Source organism: Agelaius phoeniceus, chromosome Z (assembly GCF_051311805.1).
Source record: "Agelaius phoeniceus isolate bAgePho1 chromosome Z, bAgePho1.hap1, whole genome shotgun sequence".
NCBI lineage: Eukaryota > Metazoa > Chordata > Aves > Passeriformes > Icteridae > Agelaius > Agelaius phoeniceus.
The window spans coordinates 13,130,117-13,145,363 of NC_135303.1; the positions used below are offsets into that span (position 1 = coordinate 13,130,117).

Consider the following 15,247-nt stretch of genomic DNA (forward strand, 5'->3'; position numbering starts at 1 on the left):
TCCTTACTCAGGGATGACATTTTCATTCCCTCCTCTTTAGGAAGTCTTGCTTTACCAAGCAAAGCCTTCCCTGTCCATTCACAGCTGAACTCAAGAAGCTTTTCCTTCTCAGCCATGCAACAACATTCACAAGCTCTCAGTCCAGCCCCTTTCTTCCCTGCCCAATGCAGTTACCTCAGCAGAGGGAGAAAACATCTCCTCCAGCATCTCAAGCACCATGTCCAGATCCAGGGGTGGCAATTCCTTTTCCCCAGGAGTATATCCACAGCTGGGGGCTGTCCATGCTGCAGAACCTGCACTGCCAGCTGGAGTGCTGGAGGCTGAAGTGTCTGGCCTGGCTGCAGGAGTGCAAACACATTGGTCAGGCTCCACAATGTGTCTTTGGGACACAGAGCTCTGGTGCTGCCTTGCATCAAACATCACAGGAAGCACACAGCAACCTCTGTTCCAGAAATGCATTCAGACTTCCCAGGGGATTGGAGGAGTCAGTTCTTCCTCTTAAAAATATTTATCCTAATTGACATGTACATAGATTAAAGCATGGATTTTAAATCTGATATAGACACACACACACACAGAGAAACACCTTATAATCACAGCCTTTTCCATTTTCCCAGCACCTTTGGGATTTGGCTACATTTGGTTTCTCATCACAAAAGACCACAGAAAATGGATTCATGCAGGAACAGCCAAGACCTGCAGACATGCGTGCTAAATTTGTACTGTGAGTTTTTTCTAAAAACAACCTTGAGGGTGAGGCCATATTCTGCAACTGCAGCTGTTGTGGGGCACACAGAGCTCATTTCAATGGCACGCCTTGATTTGCAGGGCAGGCAGTCTTAAACATCTGCAATATTCTATCAGAGTCCTAGTTTGGCTTCATTCAAAGAAAGAGGAGAGTGCACCTAACACTGACCACTTGTTAGGCAATATCTTTCACCTTGCCCTTCTATCCCTTCACAGAGCCTGTCTGGAAATAAAACACCCAAAACATCCTCCAAATCTGCAGCAAGGACAGGAAAAGCAGGCAGAGAATCTTTCTCCTTTCAAGGTCCCCCTTCCTAGGCAACTTGACACTTTCTACCTGATTCTCACTTGAGATCTACCCATGATAGAGCACTGCAGGAAAACACTTTAAAGGGTCATTAACCAGGACCTGCTTGGAAAGCAAGGGTAGAAGCTCTTTCCCTCCCTGATGGGCTGCGGGCTGGCAACTGCTACTCTGAAGATGTGCAGCTGCTCCTCTCTGGAGAGACCATGGAAGGATTGTGATGGTCTATGGGAACCAGTAGGAATGATGAGCTCAGGCTGCATTTAAGCTTCATGGGAATCAGCAGAATGAAGAGCTCACAGTGGAGATGAAATTTGCCTGTGCCTGGCTTCTCCGATGAAACCCCAAGAAGTCCAGAGGAAGCAAACACCTCCTCCCAAGAAGCTAGGAAAACCTCAGAGTCCTGAGCACCTGCACTTAGCCTGGAAGGGTCTGGAGGCAGCTCTGAATCCTCAGGTGAGGCAGCACTGAGGTCCTGGTATGAGAGCGCTGTGTAGCAGTGAGGGAAGGAAAAGGGAAGCAAAGGGAAGGCTGGGTCACTATTGGTCTTTAGGTATGTTTCCCTTGGCAGCAACTGTACTTCTGTCAGGGAAAACAAAAGCTCCCTCAATTGGTAAAACTGAAAATCACGGACAAAGACTCTCTAACTAGTCAAAGTTTGAAAGTGGTATGTTCATTACACCGGCGGGTGGCACAGGGGAGGGACATTCCCAAAATGCGTGACCGCTGGCTGGGCTCAGCACAGCATGGCACGGCACAGAAAGTTCCAGCAGGACAGGGAAGGGCAAGGCAAGCAGGGATGGGCAGGGCAGGGCACTGGGAGCAGTGACAGGCTCTGTCCCCACGCTGCATCCCGTGCCTGGGTAACCATCGGGGACAGAGAGGAAGGACATTGCTCTGGCTTGGCTGCAGAAAGGATGAAAAGGGGGGGTTAGAAAACATTCATTTGGACTCCTTTTCAGCACACTAGCTGGTGTTATCTCAGCATGTCTGCCTGTCTTTCGCAGAGGTGGCACATTTCTCGTGATTTGGAGTCAGCTACATTAGCAGGAAGGGGCAGCAATTTTGTCAGCATTGATATCAAAGCCAAAGTGCTGCCCCATGGATGGATGTTGCTTTCTTCCAGGGATTTCTGGCCTAGAGTTGTAGTGAACCCACGCTGGTGTCTTCCCAAACAGCATTGCCTTTTTTTTTTCCTCAGGAATCACCTCTTTTTCTTTCCCCCATCTGGGGAGAGCTCCAATGCAAATGCCTCCTGCAGCCAACTATTGTCACTGCAGACTGACAAAGGAGATCTTGCAGTGGAGAGAGACTCCCTAGAGCTGCTGTGGAGAGCTGAAGGGGGAAGCTTTGTCCCTTAGTCTTGAAGTCTTGTTGGGGAGCTGCTTGTGCTCTGGGGGATGGACACCAGTGATGTTTATCCAAGCCTTGCAGGTTTATTCCTGAGCTCCCTGACACACCACAGAGACTTTGGGGTCATCATATCGGCAAACAAATTTCAGTCTGGGCACTTCTTGAAATGCTTCAATTATTCTTTTTTTTTGCTTTTCTGTAGAAATGTTGTCATCATCTATTCCTTCCAGTGCTGCTGTGGCTGTCTTTGAGAGGAGCCCGGCTGAGGATAAGCAAGTCTAGCCACAGCCTCAGTCGTCCAGGCACTCCCCCAGCACTAAGCCGGAGGCCGGTGCCTACCGTGGGTCGGGTGGAGAAGCCAAGATATAAATGCAGCCGCGCTGCAGGGTTGAAGGAAGAGACGACTCTCCACTCTGCTTAGGTGGGGTGAACTTGGTTTATTCCAGGGTCGGAGAAGAAGGGTGGGTGGCGGGGAAAGAGGAGAGCCGCAGCTCTGCTAGGAAAGAGGAGAGCAGGAGGAGAGAGCCCCGAACCCCTTTGGGGACCGGGTTTTAAAGGGAAGGGGTGGGTACAAGAAACAACCAATCATAACACGAAGAAATTGATACAGTAAAACTGATGGGTGGTGCGGACCAATGAGGGCAGGCTGAGGGGGGGGCTCAAGCCTTTCAGCCAATCACTCGACACCCAACCTGGAAAGTTCTAGAACTGGAGGCGGGGTGCCGGTGACTGGCACAAGACTTGGGGAGGGGATACAGAGACAAATATGGGATAACAAGGAGGGGAAAACAGTGATTGACATAAACTGGTGGTCGAGCCAGACCAACTTATCCAACTAATGAGGGGAGAACGGATGAAACCAAACACAAACCACAACATTCCAGAGAATATTTTCCTACTTCTTGGGGAATTTCTTTTGCTGCCCTCCCAGATCAGGCCATTTCCCCGGGCTCCTTCCCAAAGTGAGGTGTAGCCCATGGCCTCCACTCTCCAGCTGGAACAGAAGGAAGCACAGAGTTTGCTTTTGTGGGAGAGGAGCTTCTCTTTCCTGCCTGCTTTCCCTTTGGGACAGGTTGGTGTGTGCTCATGTGATAAAGGCAGCTTTAAACTCTGAAGCAGTTGTGTTTCAAACTGCTCCCTCCTCAAGCTCTTCTGTGGGTATCCTTGGACAAACGCCTCTTGGTGGGAGCTCCCTGTGGCAGGTTAAGGTAGGAGGTTGATATTTCAGGGTTGTGACTGCTGAAAGCAGCTGGTTTCTGGAGGTGTCCAGAGCTGGCAGTGGCTCCTTTTGTCACCTGCCTGCAGAAAAGGAAGTTGCAAAGTGGGAATTTCATTGGTGGAGATGGCCACCAGGGGTGTTTGCCAAGAGATGGGCTGGCAGAGAGGCAGGTCTCATGCTAAATTGGCTGTGTGTTTGTTTTGATGGTGGAGAGGGTCAGAGATGCAGACACAGACACCAGCTGAAGGAACGGTGTAATTTTGCACTTTTGCATTTTTGTAATGCAAAAGTGCAAGAAAGAGTCAGGAAAGGATAAGCTAAGCAATGCACCTCAGCATTATTCCAAAAGGGTACCTCTGGTGATTAAGGAAGGTACATCACCAGGTACCCCAATGCTTTCCCCTTCATCCAGAGCTGCACATCAGCTGGGGGAAGCTGTCCCAGCCAAGCCCTGCAGAGCCATGGCCGGGAACTGGGAAATCCTGCGGTGCCTCCACCTTTGCTGGCCACGAGGCTTCCGAGTGCGCTGTGAGAGTAGCCCGGCTCTGATAGTGCTGGACGAGCAATGTGCCAGAGCTTCTGCTGGGGGGACAGCTGGTTTCATTCTCCTCTCGGCTTTCTCCCTGAGCCTGCCCAGGGCTCAAGGAGGAAGCAAGGCCAGGTATGGCCTTGTCCATTTTCCTCATGCAGAAAGGTGAAGACATGTTTCACCGGTGAATGGATGCAACAATCCTTTTGATAGTAATACTTGAGGCAGATACATAGACCATTGGGTTGGGAAGGGCATCCAGAGGGCAGCTTTGGCTCAGGTCCTGTTGTTGAGTGTCCTGGTTTAGGGCAAATTTGGTGGAGAATTTCCAAATTAGGGCCCCTCCAGTAAGCAAACCCACATGTCCCCTCCCCCCAGCCGGTTCAGAAAGGATTCCTCGGAGAGGAGTGGAAAGAACCTGTTTATTTAATAGACACAGCACCCCCCAGCACACAAAATGAACAATACCGGATGGCAACACTCTGAAAAGAGATGACAAATTCAGAAAGTCTCTCTTGGCGGTGGTCACTCTGTTCTCAGTCCCTCCGGCGTTGGGGCAGCTGCTGCAGGCCACAAGGTGCAAACTCTCGGTGTTTCCCAGGTCCCAGTCTGGACCAGGTTTGAAATGGTCGGAAAAGGAAAGGAGAAACAGTCCAGGAAGAAATTGGACAGTTTAGCTAAACTAGCTAATGAGCAAAAGCAAGCAGAAGCGAAGCAAGCAAGAGCGAGAGAGAGCAAAGCAAAAAGCAAAAGCAGAAAAAGCAAAAGCTGCAGTCTCTGTGTCCTGCCAGGCCGATAAGAAAACCAAAACAAAACTTTCCCTCTTCAGAGCCAGTCTTAAAGGTACAGAACATAATATCCAACATTAACAGAACACATGAATGGGGATACAAGCATCATAACGTCACCCTAGGACAGCTGCCAAGGAGCAGTGAAGCAAGTGGAAAGGTTTGTTAAGGCTTAAAACATAGAAAGTTAAGTCTTAAAATCTGTAGTCTTTAAAAATTGCCTATTTGAAAAGAGATTTTACTCTTGAGCAGGATCTGTATTTCATTGTACTTCAACACAGTGCGGAGAGATCTCTTTTTAATTACTCTTTTAGGTGGAAATGGGCATGAAGAACCATGAAATAGTTCCTGCTAGCTTAATTGCTTCCCTTGCCAGCCTTAAACATGGTGGCTGTAATAAAATTTTTAGAGAGCTGGCGAAGCACAAACTTCTGGCTTACGAACGAACTAAAAGTAAGTTTGAATTTTTGTTGGACTCCCCTTCTTATCTTGTCCCCAGTGCCTCACAGTGGCACCTGCCCAGCAGGTTGGGATGTAGGAGTGCCCAGAGTGTTTGCTTTGCCTTCTCTTGCACTCAGCCTGGAAGTGTGGGTTTGTGCAGCACCAGATGCTGTGTCTGCTTGTATCTTTAGAAGTAAGAGACAGAAAAAAGATGAAGAGTTAACTTTCTTTTTTGCTCAGAATAAGGTAAAAAGAATCATCACTTGAAGCAGTGTTCAAGTGTGTGTAGGAGTCAATCCAAGTGAGTGATATCCTCACAGTTCTGGAACAGACTACACAATCCTTGGACATTTCACTGCCTCAGGAATAGCTGCTAAAGCAGTATTTGTTATCTAACATCTGATAAGGTGGTGCAGGCCTTTCCCTATTCCCTTCAGCCTTTTAGTTGGATGTGGCCCTGCAAACACAGTGGGGATGTCTGTGTTCTCCCTCCCAGTTCTTCCGAGGATTGAGGGTTGCTCCAATCCAATTTAAACGTTTTCACCATTCAGTCAAATGGGGCTGGTAAGAGCCAAGGGGTGAAATATTACTTGGGTGCTGTGTACTGCAAGAAACAAGACTAAATTGAGATTTATTTTAAATAGTATGTCTGCATAACAAGGAGTGAAATGTGTTTTATTTTTACCCAGCTGTCCAGGGTTATCGGTTAACTAATGCAGGATATGATTACCTGGCTCTGAAAACTCTCTCTTCCCGACAAGTCATCAGTTCTGTGGGGAACCAGATGGGTGTTGGCAAAGAATCAGGTAAAGTCAAATAACATTTTTTTTTAATTTTTTAAAGCAAACATATCTGTAATACTGCAAATATTTTGCTAGAAAGTAAGGGAGTTTTCCTCTGGATAGGCAGATCAGTTAATCTGTCAAACACCGAGATGTATTTGAACAGAGCTTGTTCAGGTGCTCTGTGAGGCTTCTGGCTGCATTTGAATATTTTTTTACAGCAGTGTAATTGCATTTTGCCCAATTTGTTCATTTCTTAGTTCATTATTTAAAAAGGTACTTTGCAGGCAGGTGCTGCTTGTGTTGTGCTTTGTGAAAAGTTTCAAACCATTTAACAAAAAGATAATTTCAGCTTTTTCATCCCACTTAAAGATAAGGTAGTAAAGTAAAATAGGCTCAAAACTATTGGAACACTATCTTGGTTCCTGCATGTTCATGTAGTTTGACACAGAATGCGACTTTTGTAATTGGAGAAGGGGATTATTTGGGACAAATACTAGAAATGAAGTTTAGGGTATTTGTTAACACTAAATTAGGAGTCTGGTCCCTTGGGTTGTCTGTCCGTTGCTCAGGAAGGAAAAGCTCTTCCAGGATGTAGTTAAAAGCACCAGAGCACTGAAAGATACTTCAGATCCCATCAGCATTTCTTCTACTGGAGTACCATGAACTCTTTTAACAGTAATTTCTTCGTGTTCAAACTTTTGATACACATTGTGTAATTAGCTGCCTTTGCTAAAACTTGTGGGTCAGAAAGGGTGAGGAGTGAGGTAACAATCTTTCACTGCACTTTTTCATCTGGCTTGTTAGATATGAGTAATTTCTTAGATCTGTGCTGTGACATATTTTCTAGATATTTATATTGTTGCCAATGAAGAGGAGCAACAGTTTGCACTGAAATTGCACCCTCTGGGGAGAACCTCCTTTCGCAACCTGAAAAACAAACGTGACTACCACAAGCACAGGCACAAAATGTCCTGGCTGTACTTGTCCCGGATAGCAGCAATGAAGGAGTTTGCCTACATGAAGGTAAGTGGCCACTCACACAGAGCCAGCAATGGTAGGACAGGCTACAAGATGCTTCTCAGGCTGTCTTTTGGTCACTTTGTGTTCACAGTACTGGCAGGATTTATGCTTCATTTTTATCTCTCCCCTAATGGACCTAAAGTATACATTTCAGAAAGTTTCAATGCAACATGGTTTGTACACTTCCCAGTGCCAAAATTAAGCTTTGCCATTGAAATCACATGGAACAAATTCAGGTATCATGAGAGAATTTCAAATTAATGATGTTATTTATGGATAGATAATCTATATATCACCAGTTCTGCAGTTTTTCCTTCAAAATTTATTGCATAAACTAGGAAGCAGTTGTCGTTTCTTAAAATTAACCTGTTTTTTATTTTACCAAGCTTTCACGTGTTGCTGTGCTGTTGAGGGAAATCTTTCAGATCAAAACTAGTGTTTTGATCTAAAAAGGCACACTTAGTTCTGTGCTGTGAGAAAAGATTTAATTTTACTGCTAATCCTGATTTCTGTGTTTTTTTACCTGCTTCAAAAAACCACAGGTATTGTATAGTGATGAAAGATGATAGCCGAAAACTAATTACTCATAAAAACCTAATTTTCGTTTCTCCTTTTGTGTTATTCAAGAGTAATACTTACATGAAATTATTTTCTTGTTCTTGTAAATAAAGAACCGTGATTAATTGTCTCAGTGGCCTCCACAGAGAGAGAAAGAACTAACACCATCATTTAGATGCTCTGTCCAGGTGGTCCGGCTGGTAAAACCTTATGTGGTCAGAACTTGTAGGAATGTTATTGTGGGGTCAGGTTCCCTGACCAGAGGACTGGGGGAGGTTTAATTGAGTGCTGAAAAGAAGAAATACTTAAGTAACAAAAACTGCATTTATGTTGCTTTAACTCAGGACTCTCTAGAAAAGTTCACTGGTAACAGAATGAGTAAAAACAGAATGAACCTGTAAAAAAGTTGAGTGGATCCAATGAATGACTAAATTTGTGCTAGAAAATGCAAACAGGAGAGCTTGAAAATATTATGACTTATCTTTGGTTAATCTTAGTGTGGTATAAAGCCGATTATTACTGTTTAGGAATGAACTTGTGTTCACATACACAAACAAACACATGCTTGTGTTTACAGCAACTGAGTATAGATTGGCTAATCAGGCAGCAGTGTATTGGCAGCAGCTTAGTGCGGAATTCTTTTCTAATGCCAAGAACCCCATTTCCTATTTCTATTACTGATTCCACAGGCTAATGTACCAGGTGAGGTTGTGTCATTTCTCCAGTTTGTTGTGATTTTCTTCTAGATGCATGATAATTAAACTGTAGGCAGTGCACTCAGTGTCTAAACTTCTGAATTTTATTGTCTTTGCAGTGGGAAGTCCAATGGCTGTGAGGCTGTTTTCCTTCCTAGGCACGTGATTTGGGCAATATATACTGCTATCACAGTGATATGTACAGCTTACCTTAGGTGTGGGTTTGTCAATATGTGTAATGTTTCCCTAACAATTTAATTTTAATTTTTCACTGTGTTGTCTCTTTCCAGGCTTTGCATGACAGAGAATTTCCTGTTCCAAAGCCCATAGACTACAACAGGCATGCAGTTGTTATGGAACTTGTTGATGGATATCCTTTGTAAGTAGTGAAAGCTTGAATTCTCTGTGTTACAGAGACCCTGGCAACCTTAGAAAAAGTAACAGGGTTAGGGTTTTTTCTTGTTTTCTACAGAGAAATTGCACATTCTATACGTTACTTTGTATATAGAGTATTAATATCCCTCATGTTCTGAGCTCCACTTTGTGATCCTTGCTCTGTTAATACAGGTGAGTTTGTAACTCAGTTCTGCACTGTTTATAACAGACTACCATGTATAATCTGGTTTTGCATCTTTGAGAAGGATTATTTTGCTTGAGCTTTTCAACCTCTAGAAATATTAAATATTATTGAGGTTTTTAGGTTAAGGGTTGGTTTGGATTTGAATGCAAAAGCATTCAAAACCAAAACCTGTCTCTTTCATACAATAACCCAGGTCTAATCCAGAGATTTAAAGTTTCTAGTTACAGAACAAACCAGTCCATTGTGTTGTATAGGATTCAAGATCTTAAGTTTAATCAAAAGGGAAATAATTCCAAAGTAAAGCAGTTGAAAAATAATGTGGAAAAGACTTCCCACCCTCATTTGTTAAATAATTCCACATCCATTGTGTAAACAGAACACTTAAAGTTCCTTGTGGCAGTCTGCAGTGGAAATTTAATTTTTGTTCTTTTCCTAACATAATCTAGAAAATCTGATTTTGTATAAGAAAATGCCACGAGCCATTTGAATTTCAGCGTAAAAAGATTTAGCTCCTACTGACATGATAAGATTACCTAAAACAGGAAAAACATAAAAGTTTGCTGGTCCATTATTTACATAATGCATTATGACAGCAGTGCTCAGTGGGAGACAGTGAGTGAGTTCAGGTGAGGTTTAGCCTGGATATAAGGAGGTATTTTCTCCTCTTAGAGAGGCAGTGGCACAAGTTGCTTGGGAAGGTTTCACTGTCTATCTCCATTCCCAGAAGTTTTCTATCCCAACTAGACAGAGACCTGAGCAGTCTGGTCTGGTCTCTCTCTTTCAGGAGAATGCTGGACCAGAGACTTGAGGGCCCTTTTAATTTGAATTACTCTGGCATTCTGTCAAATGTATTTCATATACTTTATCTGTATTTTTAAATGAAGTCTTTCAAGGTTGAGATTATTTAATTTTACTTAACTTTCCAGGTGCCAGGTGCGCCAAATTGAAGATCCAGCTGCCGTCTACAGTGAATTAATGGACCTGATTGTAAAACTTGCCAATCATGGTCTGATCCATGGGGATTTCAATGAGTTTAATCTCATCTTGGATAATAACAACCATGCCACTTTGATTGATTTCCCTCAGATGATGTCAACATCACATGCAAATGCTGAATGGTAAGTTTAGATCCAAAGGTGTTTTCCAGGTGAATCTGACAAATGCTGATGAAAGCAAACAGTCAACCATGACTTGTTTCCATAAGTCTTCTCCTGAATCTTTTTCTGTGAGTGCTGTGATGCAGCACAAGTAATGTTCCAAACAAAGAATGAGTAGAAATGTCTCTGCAGAATAAATATGTGATTAATTGCTTCTCAGAGATAATAGTGTTTGGTTAAGTGACACTCTGGATACAGAAATGAACTGTATCCAGTTTCTCTTCCTAGCCTTTTGACTTGAGATTACTAATGGAAATAATTTTCAAATAAAACCATGTAGGGTAAATGCTTCTTATTGCAACAGACTTCACTGATTTTTTGTTTGTACAATTCTGTATTTTTTACAGGTATTTTAACAGAGATGTTAACTGTATTAAGGAGTTCTTCAAGAAACGCTTCAACTATGAGAGTGAGCTCTTCCCAACCTTCAAAGACATCAGGTAGAAATGACCAGATGAATTTGAGTTCTACTTATGGCACTAGTGTTGGTATTCTGAGAAAAGTGAATTCCTGTGAGAGATGCCTGTGGGAGAAATAAAAAAAATAGGCCAGACTATATAATTTTAAGTTACATTTTTCTCATTACTATTGTGTTTTTCTCAAAGTTACTGTGAGTGGTTTCCAAGTGTGCTTTAAAATCCTGTGCTGCCTTGTCTTCCTGCAACCAAGAAAGAGAGGTCAACCTGAAAGCTTGATCCAAATGGTGAATGTCCAGGAAATTTTAACAGTGATGCAGAATCAGCCTGTTTGATTTTAATTAACAGTTAAATAATCTAATATATTGAAGATTAATCTGGGTTTCTGTTTCAAAATTATTTTAAACGCTTGTAAATAGAGTGGCTGCCTCCTTAGGATTATTACATTTAAACTTCTAGAGTCTTTTGATCCTTCTGAAAAGTAAAATTACTTTTCACTCATTTTAAGACCAAAACTTACACTGAAACTGTGTAAAGAGACCTAAACTGTTACAATGAAAACGAGTTTATTTCATTCTGAGCACTTTACCCAAGGAGTTCCACACTTTAATCAGCCTTTGTATGTCAGACCCTTTAGTATTCTGTTTGCTTAAGCATGATTTGAACTTAAGCCAAAAAGTTATTCCTGCTAAAGTAGAACAATTTCCTGAAAAAAAAAAAACCAAACCACTATAAATGCAGGTTATGGAGATGCTATTATCTTCTGGAGGAGTTTTCTTCTCTTGGATTACATTCTAAGTTAGTATTTCACCTAAAGCTCAGCACCATCATGTATTTTGTGTGATTCAACAGTGTATCTTTTTTGTTAATAGTGGGTAATTTTAGTCTAGCTTGGTTAGCATTTTAAACCCAAAATGTAGTATATTGGTAACTTGGCTTATTAAATTTAGCATATTAAAAGAAAACATTTTTTTTCCACGGGAGAGAATGTTCTCTTGATAAAGAGATTGCTGCCAGTGGCTATGCAAAGGAGATGCAGGAAGATGGTGAACTGCTTTACCCTACAGGTTCTGATGAGGATGACAATACAGAGGTGTTAGAACTTCCAGAGGATGCTGAGAAAGAGCTCAACTTCTTCAGCAGAAATGAACAGAACAGTGAAGACTTCACATGTGAAGCGGGTGATTTCTCTGAAAGCAGAGCCTCTGACAGCGCTGCAAGCAGCAGTGAGGAGGAGGCTGATACAGCTAAAAGCAGGGAAAATACACAAAGACTAAATATGGCAGAGTTGAGTTCAGCCTTGGAAGAAGATGAAGGACCAGCTGTGCCTTGGAAGTCCAGTGAAGATGCAGAGAGTTCTGCAGTTACTTCTTTTAAGGGCAAAAGACTAACTGAAAATGCTGCTGAACTGGAAGATCAGGCAGGTCAAGGAGGGTGCCGTGAGGCTAAGGAGAATGAAGAGGAGTGCCCTGAGCTGGTCAATTCAGCTTTAAATGAGGAATTCAGTCATTACAGGTAAAGATTCACATTTACTGTCTAGAAGTCTGGCCCTTTCCTTGGCCCCAAAAATGGATATGTGTCAAGTAGCTCTAGAAGGACTGCTCTTCAGCTGCCCTTGTTTAAACTGAAGACTAAAAATTAAATTTATTTTGAAAATATACCCTCCTGTTGGTGGTGTGGTTGTCCACCTCTGTTGTATTTATCTAATGAGAAAACAGGTTTTGAACTTCAAAGACCAACCTATTTTCTGTGGTGGATTTTTTCCCCTTTTTCTTCATTTCAGCTAATATTGACAATGAAGGAGTTCTTGATGTTAAAATCCTGCTTCTAAATAACTTCCCTGAGGAAGTTTAAAATTCAAATACTTTGTGTCAAAGGCAAATGTTCTGCTACTCACTCAGCTGAAGTTATCAAGAACAAGCCTGCTTGGAGTGTTTAATTCAAATATATTGTACTGTATGTTGTTCCAGCTTTTAATTCCTTTCCTGACATACTTAGAAATTCCTGCCTGCCTTTGCACTAACCCCTTGTGTGTGAAGTTATATTTCTTGAGGTTGCCAGCCCACCATGTATGTGGATGCAGAGATCATACTCCTCCTCATTTGTTTTTGCTTTTCAGTTAAATACTGTCAAAACGTGCAGGATCTGAAGTGTTTTAGTGCCCTGAGGTTTCTCTTCTTGTGCTCGATACTTACACGGCTGTTGTGCAACAAATTCTTCTTTCACAAAATGCCTGTCTTGAACAACCAGTGTTAATGTTTAAGCTGGTTGTTTAAACATGTAGTGTTTAAAACTTGCATGTTTTGTTGCAAGTTTTCAAGTTGTAGCCCAGAAAGTGAAAACTCAAAGAGGGTGCTCATAAAAGCAAAGGTGTGTTTATCTTGCTCATGGGATAATACATTGATTTTTGTGTTTCAGTAATGAAGAGTGTATTGTTCCCATTGCTGGGCCCAGGACAAGGACTAAGAGCATCACATCAGTCAGAAGTGTTGGGAGCTGTTCAACCATTCCTCCAGTAAATATTATTTTGTTATGTTTTCATCTACTTTACCCTCAGACCATCCTAAATTGCACATAACTGTTAGCCCCTGTTTCTGAAATTCTTCTCTGGCATGAATCATCTTTAAAAACAGTTACCATCTACCTCTCCAGTGTGTATCTCCATTCCCACATTAAATTAGGACTGATACTGCTGTAACTGCTTACAGGGAGTGATTTCCAGCACTCTCCTTCATATTTTGCTTTTTGGTCTCTCACTGAAGCTCCATATCAACACTAACAACTCTCATTTACCCAATAACTAATTCATATTAATATCTGGTAATGCACTAACAGCATCAGTTCATCCATTTCTGTTGCTAGCCACAATTAATATTTTTATTTTGAATGTGGATACTTGAGTCAAGATTTAATTTTGCCTTTCTCACCTCTCTTCTTAGAGATTTCTCACATTCTTTTCTGGAAGATTTCTGGGAACTCACCTTCAACAGAGATCTCTTTGGCAATTTGAATTTGACCTTCTGAATTACATAAATCAGGACATTTTCAGCAGAATTTAATGTGCTTTTCTTCAACCCCAGAGCAGGCAGCAGGTGATATGTCTACTTGGTATCAGGAATTTAGGAACACATATAGGATGTGATGGTGGAAAGACTGATGGGTCTTTCTACACCAAATGCTGCAGTTCAGCAATAGAATTTGGTGAACTTACATTAGATTACATGTCGTAATGGTATCTGCCTTGCAGAATTTATTCTAGCAGGTGTCTAGCAAGATTCAACTCCACCATGATTAAATAGATGAAAACAATTTGATTTCTCTTTTTTGTCCAAGAAAAAATACACAAGTGTGCACTTGGCATCAGTGTGGCAACTTGAGCTGGGACCATGCCACAATCTGCAAAATCATGGCTTTGTTTTTGTTGTGGGCAGATACTGCCATCACAATGGAGAGCAGAGTTCAGAATGAGCCACAGTGCAAGTAACAGATGAGATTTCATAGAACTACTCCAGCTTGTTGGAATGGGAAAACCTGGAGGAGGAATTATAAATCACTAATTCCCCTTCTCTCTTAGCCACATTTGTGTTGCAGAGTTGTTGTTTTCTGTTAGAATCAGTCATATTTTTGTAATCTAAACTTCAGAATAACCAGGGTGCTAAAGAAACAAGCAGAAGCCTAACAATTACTGCTGGGCGTGGAATATTCTGCGGTATAATCAGCTTCCACATTTTTGTGTAAGGCCTGTGTTCTGCACTGAGAGGTGTGGGTCCTTTAGCATCTCAGTGGGGAACACATTTGAAGATTAACTTCAAAATTATAAAAATATTTAAAATTCTATTTATTGTAATGAAGATTATCAGAGCACACACACAGCACTCCGTGCAGACCTTGTCCATAGCAGAAAATCTCCTTTTTCAGTCAGTTGAATTGTTTTATGATTTTCTTACAAGGATAGAACTCTGTTCATTTCTAGAGTCAAGGTGAACGTCATGAGTCATGAATGTTCATGCTGAAAAAAAAATTCTGAAAAAATTCCGACATCATGTCATGTCATGTCGTACTGCTAAATGATTTAAAGAAGTTTCGATGACAAATGCGTGTTTGTTTGTAGGAGCTGGTGAAACAGAAGATAAAGCGTCAGCTGACCAAGAAGCAGAAATCTGCTCTGAAGCAACGGCTGCAAAAAGGGGAGGCAAATATTTACACCAAGCAACGTCGAGAAAATATGCACAACATTAAGTCAAGCTTGGATGCAGCCAATTTCTGGGGATAATTCATTAAAGCTCCTGTGGAACATGAGGAATGTATACAGCTAAAAGGATCATGCTAATTTACCAATAATCCTTTTATGTAAAGGAGCAATCTCTTCTATGCAAACTAGATGTTTTACTGTCAGTTAATAAATCTTATTCTCATTCCTGTAAATTTGACTGGGAGGTTGTGTTTTGTGTTTCTAGTCAAAACTGTTGACTGTAATTTACATTCTATCAGTAGTATTGATTAAGATTATGACAGGAATTTCCAGCAGTGTTTTGTCATAACTGAGTTGTGGTGTCTTTGTTGTGCAGAGGCACAAAAAGCCTTTTTCTTCAATTGTAGATGCACAATTATTTCCATAAATGTAAAATGGAAATAGTTTCTGCTAAGTTAGCGAG

The 15,247-nt window shown here is 41.8% G+C and overlaps 1 protein-coding gene across 1 annotated transcript; it reads left to right on the forward strand.

Annotated features, from left to right (window-relative positions):
- Positions 1-1,387: 1,387 nt before the first annotated feature.
- On the forward strand, positions 1,388-15,017 carry LOC129133679 (serine/threonine-protein kinase RIO2-like). Its single transcript, XM_077171586.1, has 10 exons — positions 1,388-1,507; positions 5,255-5,393; positions 6,071-6,187; positions 7,014-7,189; positions 8,730-8,818; positions 9,946-10,137; positions 10,524-10,616; positions 11,577-12,107; positions 13,011-13,107; positions 14,704-15,017. Exons 1-10 carry the CDS (start codon positions 1,388-1,390, stop codon positions 14,863-14,865), a joined length of 1,716 nt encoding a protein of 571 aa, XP_077027701.1. The 3' UTR covers positions 14,866-15,017.
- The last annotated feature ends 230 nt before the right edge of the window (positions 15,018-15,247 follow it).

Coding starts and splice junctions, on each gene's coding strand:
- LOC129133679 (XM_077171586.1), top strand. CDS start 1,388: ATGAAACCCCAAGAAGTCCAGAGGAAGCAAACACCTCCTCCCAAGAAG. Junction 10,617..11,576: donor CCAACCTTCAAAGACATCAG/GTAGAAATGACC, acceptor TTTCCACGGGAG/AGAATGTTCTCTTGATAAAG. Junction 12,108..13,010: donor GAGGAATTCAGTCATTACAG/GTAAAGATTCAC, acceptor TTTGTGTTTCAG/TAATGAAGAGTGTATTGTTC.